Below are 15,320 nucleotides of genomic sequence, written 5' to 3'. Positions count from 1 at the left end.
AAATTTGTTAAAAGATATATTAAATAAAGTTATGAAAATGACTTCAGTAAAAAAAAAATAAAGGCAGAGTTATTGAAAACATATCATGCCTATGTTGTGAAAATCCCCCAAATGTATCCTATGAACTCTACAAAGAAAGCAAAATAGGATTATCTTTATGTTACATTAAAGCTAATGACTTCAGGACCCAATAATCCCAATTAAATGAGGAGATTGGAATGCACAGGTTTATATGCAAGGAGAAAGGGAAAATAAAATATTCCTGACACTTCCAGAATTGCTCATTACTGATGAATCACAGCTGTGGTTTTTTTTTTTTTTTTGATTGCTTCTATGGAGCGAACTTCCGGTTTGTTCTGCGTCTCTGTTCTCCCTCCCCAACTCCCTCCTTCCCATCTCTCTTTCTTTTTGACTGTCAGATGAACATATGAAGAAATCAAGATATGTCCAGGCCTGGTTTCTATCAACAAGTAATTAGTGCTAATGATAATTCTAAAAACCCTGAAATAATAAAATGAGCAAAGATGGTTGTAACCAAGTTTTACAATTGTATCTGAAGTGCTTGATATTGTTGCTAGGTTTTATCAGGACACCAACAGTTGGGTTGAAGACTTAGAGTTTATGTGGGGCCCTGCGTTACTCATTACTCCTGTTCTGACACAGGTAGGTTTTATACGTGTAATATACACATTGTTTAAGGGGGAATTTATAAAACCAAATTCACCTCAAAATGTGCTTAGCAAATCTTGCTAAATGATCTACTTCAAGGTCATACATGTCTACTTCTACTTGATTTTTAAAATGCTAAAACCAAAATCATATGTAAATCTAAGATTGACAATGAAATAATATACAGTTCAGGTCAAGAAATTATATAAAGTTAGTAGTCTCTGGAAACAACTTCACTTAATCAAAGTCAAATTTATAATATAGCCAATGGGCTCTCACTAAAGTATAAATATAAACATTGACATTTTGCTAAATTTTGAGTAAAAATGAAACTTTCAAATCAGCAAAAAAGAAAATGAAAAAACAATGGAATTGGTTATGTAGGCCTTATTTTCAAACATTTTAAATGTGAGACCTGCGTATCGTGTATTTAGAATAACAGATGGAGAAAGAGGGAGTTTCCATCACTTGATTCAGTGTCCAGCTGACCACAGTGGTCAGGGCTGGGCCAGGCCAGAGCTCTGCACATCATCTGGGTCTCCCACATGGCAGTTGCTATCTTCTTTCACAGGTGTCTTAGCAGGGAGCCGCATAGCAAGCGATGTAGGCAGGACTCCACCTGCCACATTGCTAGAATGTCTGGGCCCCAGGTTTAAATTTTTTTTTTTTTTTAGGTGGAGGCAATCATTTTTGTTTTATTTTAGTTTTTATTTTTTATGCTGTCCTTCATTAGCCCTGGCATTTCTCCTCCCACCACACCTCACTCCCAGCCCCTCTTTATCCTACATTATAACAATAAGATAGTCCTTCAACGGCAGTCGCGATTCCATCGTTATTCAATTTAAGTGTGTCATGACACTGCAGATATAGACAACTGGAGGAAGTCCAGTGTCCTATTGTCAAGACATATTTAACAGTTTCACTGGAAGGTAATCTTTTTTTCAGAAATAGAGATGCATACTTCAGTGTGTCTTCAGTTGTTGACACCAGATACTGTGTACAATCACAATAATTCACGCATGCATTATTTTAATTTTGACCTAAACTAACTGTAACTTTGGCTCAGTTTTGGGTTCATTATTATGATATCATCTAAACTTCGTAAAGCTCTCTGTGGAATCTGATCCATGGGAAATATTGGAGATGAATAGCCCGGAGGACTCCTCTCTCTGTAACTGTGGAGAGCCAAGATCTCACTTTAAGAAGTGTATAGTTGTTGATGATTATGCGTTGTATAAAAACAAGGGCATACGCACTATCATTTCTTGTTTAATTTTAGGGAGCAGAGACAGTGAGCGCCTACATCCCTGACGCGGTCTGGTATGATTACGAAACAGTAAGTGCTTCTGTGTACCGGCGGCCTCTCAGTAATCACACTCCCAACCACTGGTGCATGTCACTGCAGAATTTCTAATACCATCAAATAACATCCAAATTGTGAGACATTTACACAGAGCTATGTGAATATACCCTTCATATGATCTACTCTTCAACGGGAAGTTACAATTTTTACTATGGAAAGATAAACTTGTTAAAATTATGGAAATAAAAGGAGTACTTTTCTAAGGAGTACTTTTCTAAGGAGTGCTTTTCTAAGGAGTGCTTTTCTAAGGAGTACTTTTCTAAGGAAGAGTTTTTTAAGGAAATGACTAAGTGAAAACAGATTCCAAGTTGAATGAGTGAAGGATTTTGATAATTATTGCAGAAAGCAGTTGATTCATGTCAACACTTGGTCTTTTTAACAAAGTTGAATCACTTTCCTCTGCTTTATTCCATAAGCTTAAAAGAAAAATGTTGTATGTAAGCTAAAAAGGAGTAAATTCATATTCATTCAGGTGACATCAGTTACCTATGACTGAGATTGTTTCAGTTTGCAAATTTCAGTTCTCATGATATGCAGCTCAAATTCCTAGCATTAAAAATCACTTTGTCTTTCAACATTTAGGGTGCAAGAAGACCGTGGAGAGGACAGCGTGTTGAAATGAGCCTGCCAGCAGACAAAATAGGGCTGCATCTTCGCGGAGGATACATCATCCCCACCCAGGAGCCTGACGTCACAACTACGGCAAGGTACACGGAGACTATGAGCAGAGAGATCAAGCCTAATGTGTGTTCCTCTTTTACAGCTTCACTAAAAGTTAGACATTAATTTATTGTTTTACCAGAAATACTGGACACAGAGTGCTAACAATTATAAATATCACAGCATATGAAAACATCAAGTTATACAAATGTGTTATGAAATTGTTAAAATACGTACTTTTTCCTTTAGTTTTGTTAATGGTGTTGCGTAGTTGAGAAAGATGCATGCCCACTGGGGCATCTGATTAGGGTCAAGGTCTGGAGGAAAGTGGGTGGGGCAAATGTTTTAGTTGTTTTTCTGTTTTTTCTCTTGTGTCCAGAGAGAGGTGAAAGGGAAGGCCCTGCTTCTCACTGTCAAACTACATCCACACCCAGGGATGTGGGGACCCCAAGGAGGGAAAAAATGTGCCACACCATTACTTGAGTGGATTTGATAGTTCAGAGCAATTGTCAGCTTCTTTGTATCGTGGCTGAAAAAAACAAAAAACAACAACAACAAAAAAAACGCCTTTCCAAGGGCTGTTGGCTGGCCAAGTTCACCTTAGTGAGTTAGGAGACCCAGACACTTGCTGCAAAACTTGACCAGCAGAGTGGTCCAACCCGTTCTGCCTTCCACTGGTGACCTAGAGGAGCTGACTCTCACGACCTCCATGTGCATTTGGCCTGCAGTCCACTGCACAGACATCTAAGCAAACTAGCCCTATGCTTAAGCACCAAGGTTGGACCATATATATATATCGGATTTTTTCCTGTGCCTCAGGTTTGAGTCCAGTGATCCTGTTGGGTAGTCCCCAAGAAACCTCATCTAAGGTGATCTTAGACCTGATTCTTGTCTGTACCAGCCAGTGAAGGGTCATGTTCTATCAGCTACATCAGCCATCAAACTTACCAGTGGATGCAGCTGCCAGATTATTTATGCTCCTACCCCCTCTGTCACACAAACTGACAGTGCTGCTGCCTAACTGAGCCCTACCCAGCATTCTTTGTAACATTAGGACTGTCCAATATTATACATATAGTTCTTCTTTTAATTTTTTTTGCATTTGTTCATATGCCTATACCTATACCATAAGGCCTAGGGAAGCATTATTTCATTTTGCAATTTTATCTCCTACACTTTTAAATGTGGCTGTTGCACAATGAGTGAATCAAACTGTTGGTAATCATTTTGACATCATTAAACTGAGTAGTTATACTATAGGATAGCATTGAATGACAGAAACATTCACACTGACAACTACATTCTGGAAAGAATACATTCATTATCAAATAGTTCCCAGGATCTTTTAGCTTCTGGGACATTGTTTCATGGTAATATGAAATCAATGATAGCATATTAATCATATATCTATTTTATTATAATTTGCTTCATTTGTGGTGTTAAAGTATCTCATTACACATCCAACATATTTGATTTTCATTTTTATTATTGTTCATATGAAATTTGGAATAAATGCACTATGATTTAGTATTATTCAGGTTTAATTGTATATTTATAAGGCTCCTTTAATTTTCCCCATATGAATTGAAATATACTGTTTAAATTTTGCACCTGTATTGACTTTCAAAAAAAATCAGTATTAAATTTACCATGTTTCTTTCTGCTATTATCTAAGTGTATAATTTCTTTTAACCTAATTTTGATAATGATACATTTATTAATGGAAATGCAAGTAATTATGTACTAAAATAAGTTCTTAAATAGGTGCAGAACCTGTCCCATTTAAGTTGACTTATTTTCAGAGTATTTTGCTATTGTGTATGTAATTTTATTTATGTATGCATTTCATTTTGCAAAACAGCCGTTTGAATCCTCTGGGACTTATCATTGCATTAGATGATAGTAACTCAGCAACAGGGGATTTTTTCTGGGATGATGGAGAAACTAAAGGTAAACCTCAAATCATTATTCTTCTGAATATTTCATTTTTTTTCAAAGGGAAAATTTGCCATTTTTTATGATGCTTGCATTCATCTGAAAATTTTTTATTTTTAATTGCTGAATTTTTGTATTTGCTTTGGCTTTTAATTTACTTTATGAAATTTACACTTCTAAATGAGTTGTATAAAGTATCTATTTTTGTGTATTTGTATGTTGTAAAATTATTATTTTATACATATATATGTTAAATATGAATGTTTTAAAGTGGAGTTTATTATTCTTTCTCGCAAGTAGAGTTGCTATGATTTCGGTTTTGCTCTCAATCAATACCTCCCCCAGTGTCATCATTATATTTAACTTTACTTACCAAGGTAGATCTCTGGTCATAGGTGCACAGTTTTTGTCAGTATGAGATTTTTCTCTTGTTTGGATTTATTTATTTTCATTGGAAAGGCAGATTTACACAAAGAAGGAGAGACAGAAAGAAAGATCTTCTGTATCGTTGTTCACTCCCAGCGTGGAGCAGATCTAAGCTACAAGTCAGGAGCTTCTACTGAGTCTCCCACCTGAGTGCAGGGTCCTAAAGCTTCAGGTGGTCCTCTACTGCCTTCCCAAGCCACACACGGGCAGCTGGATGGAAAGTGGAGCTCCCAGCACATGAACCAGCACCTATATGTTGTCCGGACTCTTGCAAGGGTATCATTTAGCCACTGGGCCTTGTACTGGGCTCAGTGCAAACTTTTAAACATTCATTTTGTTAAAAGTTTATCAATATAATACTTTAGAAAAATAATAAGCCATTGTTATTTGTTACATTATTATTTCAGAAACTATAATAATCCCGAGCAAGATAATACTTTAGAAATATATAAGAATTGATTACAATTTTATTCAAAATACTTCCATGAGTCTCCATTTATTCAACTAAAAGTATTTACCAAGATTGAGAGGATTTATTACAACCTGTTTATTTACACACACACACACACACACACACACACTTCTCTGTTACTCTCTATTTCCCCATTCTACTCCGAGGACACGAACTTGAAAGCTCTTCAACTCCTTGAGGCCTAAGCACACATGGATAAGCTCTCTTTAGGATAGTATACTCAAAGCATTTCCTGCTTAGCAGTATTCAGTTGACTGTCACGCAAACATGTGACTAAGAGCGTGAAGAATATGATTTGATTAGATATGTGATATAATATCTATATGTTAGGTGCATTTAAGGACAAATAAAATCACATGTATCTGATAATAAAATCATACATATAGAAATAATTATATTTCTAAACAATTATAATTGTTTCTGATTCTATTTTGAGTTATTAATGTTGATTAGAATTATTAAAAATGATGTTACTGAAATTATTGCATATAAATTCTAGGATTCTCTTACTTTTCAGACTGTATGTTTTTCAAATTATACTAATGATAATCTTCAATTTCTATTAAACATGCTGGTAAAATACCATTTATATGGTGCAGAATATAATTTTCTTGCATTTTGCTTATCAACCTCTGTTTAATATTGATTTAAAATTTAACATGTGTCCAGATTAATTATTTTCTGCGCAAATTTAGAAGAAGATCAACCAAATGATACAAAAAAAACTGTGCCTTGGCATGACTTCCTAAGGCAAATTTATTGTTGCAAGATTTGCTTCTATGGAAAGAATAAGATATGGACACTAAACAGGACAACCAATGATAAACATTTCCCTTCCCTAGGTTTCTGGAATATTCCAGATGATGTATGGAAGGTTGAATTCCAATAGTGTATGGAAAATTAAAACATGTCAACATTTTCATTACTTTCTTCGAAAAATTAATGACAAATTTATGTTCAGTCTAAGTGCATGTGGTCACAATGAGTAAATAATGCTGATTTTTACATCTCGGAATGTAGAATAACTGTAAACAGGCAAAAAAAAAAGATAACATTACGTTTTGACTAATGTTGATTTTCTCTTCGATTTCAGATACCGTAGAAAATGGCAACTACATCTTTTACACGTTTTCAGTGTCTGGGGTAAGTATTCTCTTTTGACACACCGTTAAATGTACATTTGCATATCTCACCTTCTGTTTTATTATGAAATTTTTGAGAGGAATCCCAAATTCCAATTCCAGTGGAAAACAAAGTGAACCTTAAAATATGATATTTTAAATAAATTATGATATTACAACTTTATAATTAAATGCTGAATTCACAACCAAGCAGTTGCTGCATGGAAGGCTTTAGACTTTTGTATCTGATTAAAAAAAAAAAAGTTAGAAAAATAATTTTATATATTTGAAATGTTTTTAACATAACAACTGTAGCAGTAATTCCAACAAATTGAAGATACATAGGCTATGTGGAAAATTAATTTTTGCATAGTCCATAGAATCTGTTTTATTACATGTTGCAGTTATTTGTATTTTTATCAAAGCTAATATTCTCCATGAATATTAGGAATAGATTATGAAGGGGTATATAGAAGGTTCATTATGAGAAACTTAAAGCATTTCAGAAAATAAAGTTAATGACAATTATGCCAAAAAATGTACTACTGCTAATGATTATATTAACAGATCCAGTTTGGGTGAGGGAGGGTCAGGTGGCACAGAGGCAGATGATCCGTTCTATTTATGTATCAGGTTTACCTCTAAAGACCTATTAGATAATACTCAATGCTGCTTTTTCTTTTTTGGTCTAGAACACTCTAATTGCCACATGCACACAGTCATCATACCCAGAAGGACAAAGCTTAGCATTTCAAACTGTGAAAGTTCTTGGGTTGACGCAAACAGTTAATTCAGTTTCCGTTGGACTAAACGCACAGGCCATGAATACACACAATAATTTCACCTATGATCCCTCCAATCAGGTGAGTATGGTGTCTGAAAATGTCTTAGCAGTCAGATATTGTTATCTTTAACATTATCTAACAATTTCAATTTTTATCTAACAATTCTTTTTTGTCCTCCTTCAACATGGTGCCTTTTTCTTCCCTCCTTCCCTCCATCCCTTCCACCCTCTCCCTTCTTTCCTTCCTTAATTCTTCCCTTCCCTCCAACTCCCTTCCTTCCTTCTCTTGCTTTTTCAACTTTTCTTCTCTTCCTCCTCCTCTCTTTCTGTTAATTCCTCTTATTTATATCTCTTCCATTTTTTCTGCCAAAATTACATTGCTGCACACCCGAATTTATATTTAGAGTTCAGTATTAAAAAGACCCTAAGTTATTTGTCTCTCCTAATTTTATTTTCTCCTAAGTATCAGTCACTAACGCTTTTTCACCATCCATATCAAAAATAAACTAAGCAGAAAAAAATATGTTGCCAGGATATTCTTTCTCATTTTATTCCTAAGATATAAATGCAACAATCAAAAATCACTTTATAATATGTCAATAACAGAAATAATTACATATTATGAGAGTATATTAATATAATTACAGATGTGACCTCTTCTTTGGTGTAATGCATATTATGTCCATCAAAATTGATCCTTAACATTCCAAACAGTGATAAAATTAGGGAAAGAATGAAATAAATATAATCTGTCTTTTTTCCTTCTTTGGATATGTTAGGAAATGATCTGTGTTTTTCAAAAGCAGGCTTCAGGTGTTTTAATTTCCACATCTTGTTCTGTGTCTGCGGCAATCTCTCTTAGGTTGGGTTATTATCCCCATTTTACAATGGAGGAAACAGAATAATTCAGAATATAAATTTCTACAGAATGTCAACAGCGTTAGTTGGCAGATCTGAGACTCATGCTAGTGTCTAGATTTTAAAATAATGCTGCCTAACGGTGTTTTAAAATCTCCCATCATCTTCCTATTTTCCGATTGTAACCAGATGAACTGGAGAGAGATTGTTCTGCGTTATACTCTATTCTTCATGGATTTGTAAAAATGTTAATAGTTTGTTTTAAAAATTCATCATGTGTATCCCATTTTGGACATTTTTGAACTATTTCAAAGGTTGTCCGATGATCAGAGATCAACATTCATTTTACTTTGTCTTCAAAGGTTTTGTTGATTTACAATCTCAGCTTTAACCTCGGAATCAGTTTTCGCATTCAGTGGAACCAAGTTTTCTTAGAAAGAGAGAAGATTACTTGTTATCCAGATGCTGACATTGCAACTCAAGAAAAGTGCGTTGCACGTGGATGCATATGGGAAGCGGTAATGAGAATTTTAATTCTATTTCATGATATGTTTTCACACAGCCATTTCAAAGTGAATTTTACTGTTCATTCTGCATATAGAGAACCCATTATAATAAAAAATCTGCAATATTAATTCATCATTTTCTTTATAAATTCTCATAAGAAACAATTTAGTGAAAACCAGGCTAAATAGAAGTAATAAATAAAAGTTGCTTTCCAAACCCTCTTGACTTTATTTATAAAATATAATTTTGTTGCACTTTGTTGTACTAGCTGTGGTTAGCTGGCTCATATGTGTAATATATTATACAACTAAAATATTTATCTAATGTTACAAAGAAGTTGCGTTAAAAATTATTGAGAATTCAGTAACATCCCACAATTATCTACATTTGTATGAACTCATATGCATTCATTCTTCCTTCTTCCTTGGTAAATCAGTGTACTTTTAGCCTCAAAAAATATTCGGGAACTATAGGAAAAATGTGATAAATTAAAAAAAAATTCTGAAATCAAGGGACCAAATAGAGAAGTTTATTTTTTTATTCTTCTCATATATTCCCTTCAAATTGTAGAACTTCAGTCAAATCTATTTCTTATTGGGTTGACTGTATGTACACATGCATCTAAGATGTGAATGAATTTGTAGAATGATGAAAAAATTCATCCTAAACTTATAAGTGTTTTTTAAAACAATGCATATTTAACTCAGACAGAAGAGGAGAGAGAGAGAGAGAGATTGGTTTTCTGGTTGAGTCCCAATGCCTGTTACTGTCAGGGCTGAGCCAAGCTGTAGCTGAGCCCTGGGACATGAGTACAGATTCACTATGTTGATGGAATAAATTGAATATGATTTCACTGCTGACTCCCATTTTTGCTAGCTATTATAAAGTTCAAATCAGCAATATATTTCCCAAATGTGAATAATATCTTAAGCACTGAGCCAAATATCTGATCCACAAACACCTTCTAATATAAATGTGTATAAAAATTGCCTTTCCTTGCACTGTTAGTTAGCATTTAAGTACACTACAGATTCTTAGGTCAAATAATGATTAGGGTTTTATATTAGGATGCTTAGCATAAGGCTACTGAATTATTTATGTTGTAAATAATACTCTGTCATGTTTCTGTGATCATAGCTACTTTAATTGATTCATTCAATAGACAGTCTAATGATTTGTACAGTGTTCTAGGTGTTCCAGGTAACTAAAATATAAAAAAAAATATCCTAATGGAATTTGCATTTTAGTACAGGACACAAAAAATATTTAATAAGAAAATTAAATAGAATGCTAGATAAGCATGGTAAAAGAAATGGCAAGGAATCTGGAAGGAAGGAGACATTCTGTTGATGATTGTTTAAAAAAAAGAATGACTGATGGGAATGAAATACTATTTGGTATGGAATGAAAACCTAACTGAGCTACACAGGAAGTAAAAGAAATACATGTGGAATGACAGACCAGAAGAAAGGAGGTCAGTGCATACAGGAAAGAACACCAGCAAAATTTTGCAAAGGAAACAGTGTGTAGGTTAATCACTTAAGCAAGCAATAGGATTATTAATGTTCCTCTGGGATAAAATGTTAATAGAGCATTTTGGAAGACAAGTGACTGTGCTAAACACTATTTCAATGGACAAAGCTTGATGAGAGCGGGCCCGAATGAGAACGAAAAGACAACACATCTTTAGTGAAGTAAGCAGAATGCTAAGCCATGGCATAACAAACCAAGCTTCTGCATAAGGCACTGTCATCCTACCGCGGCATGATTATGACCTAGGAAAGTAGCAGAGTATGCCCCAAGTCTTTGGGCCATTGAACTCACATGGCATAGCAGAAGAGGCTCCTGGTTCCTGGCTCTGGACCTTCGCAACTCTGTCCCTTAGGGACATTTGGAAGTTAATCAAAGGGATGGAAAACCTCTTTCCCTGCCTCTCCTCTTGAAAACTCTTCCTTTCAGATAAAGATAAATATAAACATTTTTTTTTTTTCTGGGAAAAAGTATATGGAATAGTAGTTAGCAAAGTCATTGACACTTTAACATGAATAATGCAATTTTAATGGTATTAAGGGTAATAATTTTAATATATTAGTAATTGAAAAGAGGGGAGAATTGAGAGACAAATATACTTTAAGGCAAGGAGATGTGGAGGTGGTCACACCTGGTGGTCTTCCATCCACTGGTTCACTCCCCATGTGGCCACAATGACTGGAGCTGAGCCAATCCAAAGCCAGGAGCCCAGAGTTTCTTCTGGGTCTCCCAGGTGGGTGCAGGGTCCCAAGGCTTTGGGCCACCTTCGACTGCTTTCCCTAGGCACAAGCAGGGAGCTGGTTGAGAAGTGGAACAGTTGGGACATGAACCAGTGGCCATATGGGATCCTGGCTCATGCAAGCTAAGACTAAAACTGCTAGGCTACTCTGCGAGGCCTTAAATATATTTAGTCCTTTGATTTTTGTTCTAGCTCTTTGGTGCTTCTATGTCAGAATAACAAGAGAAAACATTTGTTGATGTTAATAACAGTGATGGACATTTTGTGGAAAGAGAAGAAATTAAAATATTAAGTGGAAAATATAGTGAAAGAACAAAGAGGGTGAAATATGATTGCATCATTAGAAACTACTGAATCTTTAGGTATTATCAAAGGAGAGTTCTATACTTCAGTGTATTTCATAACCCACATTTAATGGCGTAATTACAGATTTGATTTGTTAAGTAGAGGACAATATTTTTTCTTCAAGACTTGTGGTTTTGAAATTGAAAACAAGAGATTTATAGAAGTCTTTCTTTTTCTTGAGTATTAGTTTCCAATTCTGTGTAAACTTATCCAGTCTGAGACCTAAGTCAGGATTCTTATTTAAAAACTCTGTCAGTGTATAATTGACCAATATGAGGATTAATGATTGCTGTGCTATCCTTATAAGCAGATGAAAAGAACTCCCAGGATTGTACAGGGCAGTTAATGTAGGCAAAAAGCAAACAAACAAACAAATAAACAAAAAAAAACCCCAGTTTATACAAAGTAGAAAGAAGCATGGAATAATAGTTTGAGAACGATGGACTTTTTTTTTTTTTAAATCAACATGTCGTGTTTCTGTCATTTGAGTTGAAAGCATTGCTTTTGATCCTTTTGATGCATATATATATAATCAAATCATAAATGTCTTGTATGATGTTTCAGTGTATGGTGTCTCACCATATAATATATTTCCTGTTGTGATTGTTATTTCATTTTAGTACTAACCTGTAAAATTTACACATTAAATCATGCTAGTGTATACACACACACACACACACAAAGATATAGTAGTTGAATGCTATAATCTTGCGATTTCTGGCAATGTCTGTGTGCTGTCATTTTAGGTCCCAATAAACTCCCAGGCACCTGAATGCTATCTGCCTAGAGACCACAACCCTTATTCCGTGACCTCAATTCAATATTCACCGACGGGCATAACAGCTGATCTCCAGTACAACGCTGCAAGTGCCCGAGTAACTCTACCTTCTGTACCCATTTCAACACTTCGTGTGGAGGTGAAATACCACAAAAATGAAATGGTGCAATTCAAGGTATTGTTCCTTCCTTGGTGTTGATGTGTTTTGACAGAAAGAAGCAGCCCTCTCTCTCCATGCTCCACTATAGATACAGTTGGGAAAAAAGAGAAGAAAAAAGAAATGTTTGTGCCATTCATTTTACTCCATACCTGACCCTCCCCAAACTACAGAGAGACCAATATGAGGATGCATCTCACTCAACTATGAAAACAATAGTCAAAAGAAAAGAAAAAATGAAAAATAAGGCATTGCATAAAACACACAAGGAAAAATTTTAAAAATGGAGTACAACTATAATAATAATACAAAATTTATGAATTATGCCAAGACTTCATCATTCTTTGAGACAAAGATTTTACAAAAATTAGATGTTTGGGTCTTTATCATAAAGTCAATGTTAATATTAGCTTGATGAATGCCATCCTATAAAACTGTTTACACAGTTTATATTAACTTTTTGAAGGGTCACTGGCACTTGCTCATATATCTCATATATATATAATTAAATGCGTATAATTATTCATACATAACATGTGTGTACAAAAAGCATTAAATAGAAAAAATGAGCAATTAGAGTCAGTGGAATGATAGATTATAGGATAACTCATAGAAAAGTTGATTGCCTCAAATTATATGCTGAAAAAATTTAGACTGAGTTGCATGAAAAAGGAAATCAAACATTTGTAGAATAAAATTTAGCAGCATTTTTGGCTAATAAATATCTTTCAGATAACAGAGCCAAGATTGAATAAATCTCATTGATAAAACTCTAAAGTGTTTTAAAGATTTATTTATTTTCTTATTGTAAAGTCAGATATACAGAGAGGAGGAGAGACAGAGAGGAAGATCTTCATCCGATGATTCACTCCGTGTGACCACGACAGCCGGAGCTGAGCGCCGAAGGCTTTCTCGCATACAACTTAATCACAGTGCCACACTAAAACGAAGATAGGAGAGGATGAGGGAAATATCATTATATTAAGAGAATTTTAACTATAAACCATAATGAACCTGTTAAAAACTAATTATTTTTACATAAAAAGAATAAAACAAAGTATGTTTTAATATAATTTCATGAAAATAATTTTCTGGTGTAGTTTTGACATAATGCAATTGAACTCGGTCAAGAAATGAATAAGACTTCTTATTTACAGAAAAATAAGGCTGGAAATTAAAATATCCTAAAAACAAAGAAAATATGAATATCTAAAGAAGGGAAAGTGTGAATATTGAATGACCATATAGAAAACAGTTCCTTCTTATCAGAAATAAAATGCAGTCATGAATGACTTAAATAGGAAGACCCATCCTGCAGACTGTATGGCTAGGCAGTGTTGTCATAGTGTCAACAGCAGTCAATGTACCTCTACTTTAAGACGTTACTATACAAGATGCTCTGTTGTACCAACATCATAAATGCCATAAACATCATTAGGTGAGAAGAAACAAGATTAACCAGTTAAAAGCAGGCTTTTAAGGTAATGCGTTAATGTTAGAAGATGCATTAGTGGAACTATTTATTAGTACAATAAATAAAGCAGTTTTCTAAAAGCTATCAAGAATTTTAAAATAATAATTATTTCTCACCCAAATGCCATTGCTTCTAAAAAAATTGCTGAAGAAATAGACATGAATGAACATAAAATAACATTAGCACTTGTTTTAGAATAATATATACGACAAATACGATAGAGTAACTTCTGTGTCTAGTATGAAATAAACAATTGTCCCATTTCTATCAAATGCAGTTTTTACTATGAGTTTTGCTTGTGATTTTTTCATTATCTGGAAAATGAATCACAAGTAATTTTAAGTAGGTATAATCCTGAAAGTCAATATGATGTCATTATAAATGACTGTTTGCAATTCTACACAAATGTGTGATATTTAAATGATTACATGGGAAGCAATTTTAAATATGCTGATTCGAAGCACTATTTGAACCACTTTCATATTTTCATGCAGTTGTAACAGACAAAACCATACTTATTTTGATCATTTCTGCACAATAGATTTTTGATCCTCAAAATAAGAGATATGAAGTTCCAGTGCCGTTAGACATCCCAGCCACTCCAACCAGCAGTCAAGAAAACAGACTCTATGATGTTGAAATCAAAGAAAACCCTTTTGGCATTCAGATTCGACGGAGGAGCACAGGAAAAGTCATGTAAGTGACAGAAATGGTTCACCTGTAGTTTTCTTTAATGATTATCAAATCTTTCAATATACTAAACTCTTTCGTATTAAAAACTAATAACTTTTGTAATAAATAATGCCAGTTTAAAATTTGCTAAATTAGGGGCCTGGCAGCGTGGCATAGCGGCTAAAATCCTCACCTTGAACACGCCCGGGATCCCATATGGCTGCTGGTTCTAATCCTGGCAGCTCCACTTCCCATCCAGCTTCCTGCTTGTGGCCTGGGAAAGCAGTGGAGGACAGCCCAAGGCCTTGGAACCCTGCACCTACGTGGGAGACCTGGGGGTGGTTCCTGGCTCCTGGCTTCGGATTGGCATAGCACCGGCCATTGTGGTCACTTCGGGACTGAATCATCAGGCAGAAGATCTTTCTCTCTGTCTCTCCTCTCTGTATATCTGACTTTGCAATAAAAGTAAATAAATAAATGATTCAAACAGGAAAAAAATTTAAAAATACATTATATACAACAAAATTCCTCACATACACCAATTGCATAAATACAAATCAAGATGAAAGCCATTGAAAGTAGTAATTGGTGAAGTTTTGAAATGAAAATATTCATTATATTTATAGTTCATTGTGGAGTTGGTTTTATTTCCTATGTTGAGTAAATGTATTGTGATCATTTCATGGGGCAGGATAATCAGGATTTAAGTTTCTGGGTAAATAATGTAATAGCTTCGTTTTTGAAAGTGAGAGAGAACAGACAGAGGGAATGAAATATTACTTTTGCAACTTCACCAATGTCTACAATGGCTGGATCTGGGCAAGGTTGAA

The 15,320-nt window shown here is 34.5% G+C and overlaps 1 protein-coding gene across 1 annotated transcript in view; it reads left to right on the top strand.

Moving 5' to 3' along the window:
• The window catches only part of SI (sucrase-isomaltase), a 60,598-nt gene that overhangs the window by 22,624 nt on the left and 22,654 nt on the right, over window positions 1-15,320 (top strand). Inside the window, exons 18-26 of the mRNA XM_040974902.1 lie at window positions 579-663; window positions 1,949-2,005; window positions 2,615-2,739; window positions 4,554-4,642; window positions 6,619-6,668; window positions 7,339-7,509; window positions 8,651-8,806; window positions 12,156-12,362; window positions 14,360-14,514. Of these exons, the coding sequence (XP_040830836.1) occupies window positions 579-663; window positions 1,949-2,005; window positions 2,615-2,739; window positions 4,554-4,642; window positions 6,619-6,668; window positions 7,339-7,509; window positions 8,651-8,806; window positions 12,156-12,362; window positions 14,360-14,514 (1,095 nt within the window). The remainder of the gene's footprint in view (window positions 1-578; window positions 664-1,948; window positions 2,006-2,614; window positions 2,740-4,553; window positions 4,643-6,618; window positions 6,669-7,338; window positions 7,510-8,650; window positions 8,807-12,155; window positions 12,363-14,359; window positions 14,515-15,320) is intronic.

This window comes from Ochotona curzoniae, unplaced genomic scaffold (assembly GCF_017591425.1).
Source record: "Ochotona curzoniae isolate NIBS_2020 unplaced genomic scaffold, NIBS_Ocur_1.0 contig_2599, whole genome shotgun sequence".
Taxonomy (NCBI): domain Eukaryota; kingdom Metazoa; phylum Chordata; class Mammalia; order Lagomorpha; family Ochotonidae; genus Ochotona; species Ochotona curzoniae.
Note: the sequence above shows the minus strand (reverse complement) of the source record. Positions and strands in the feature narration are given on the sequence as shown.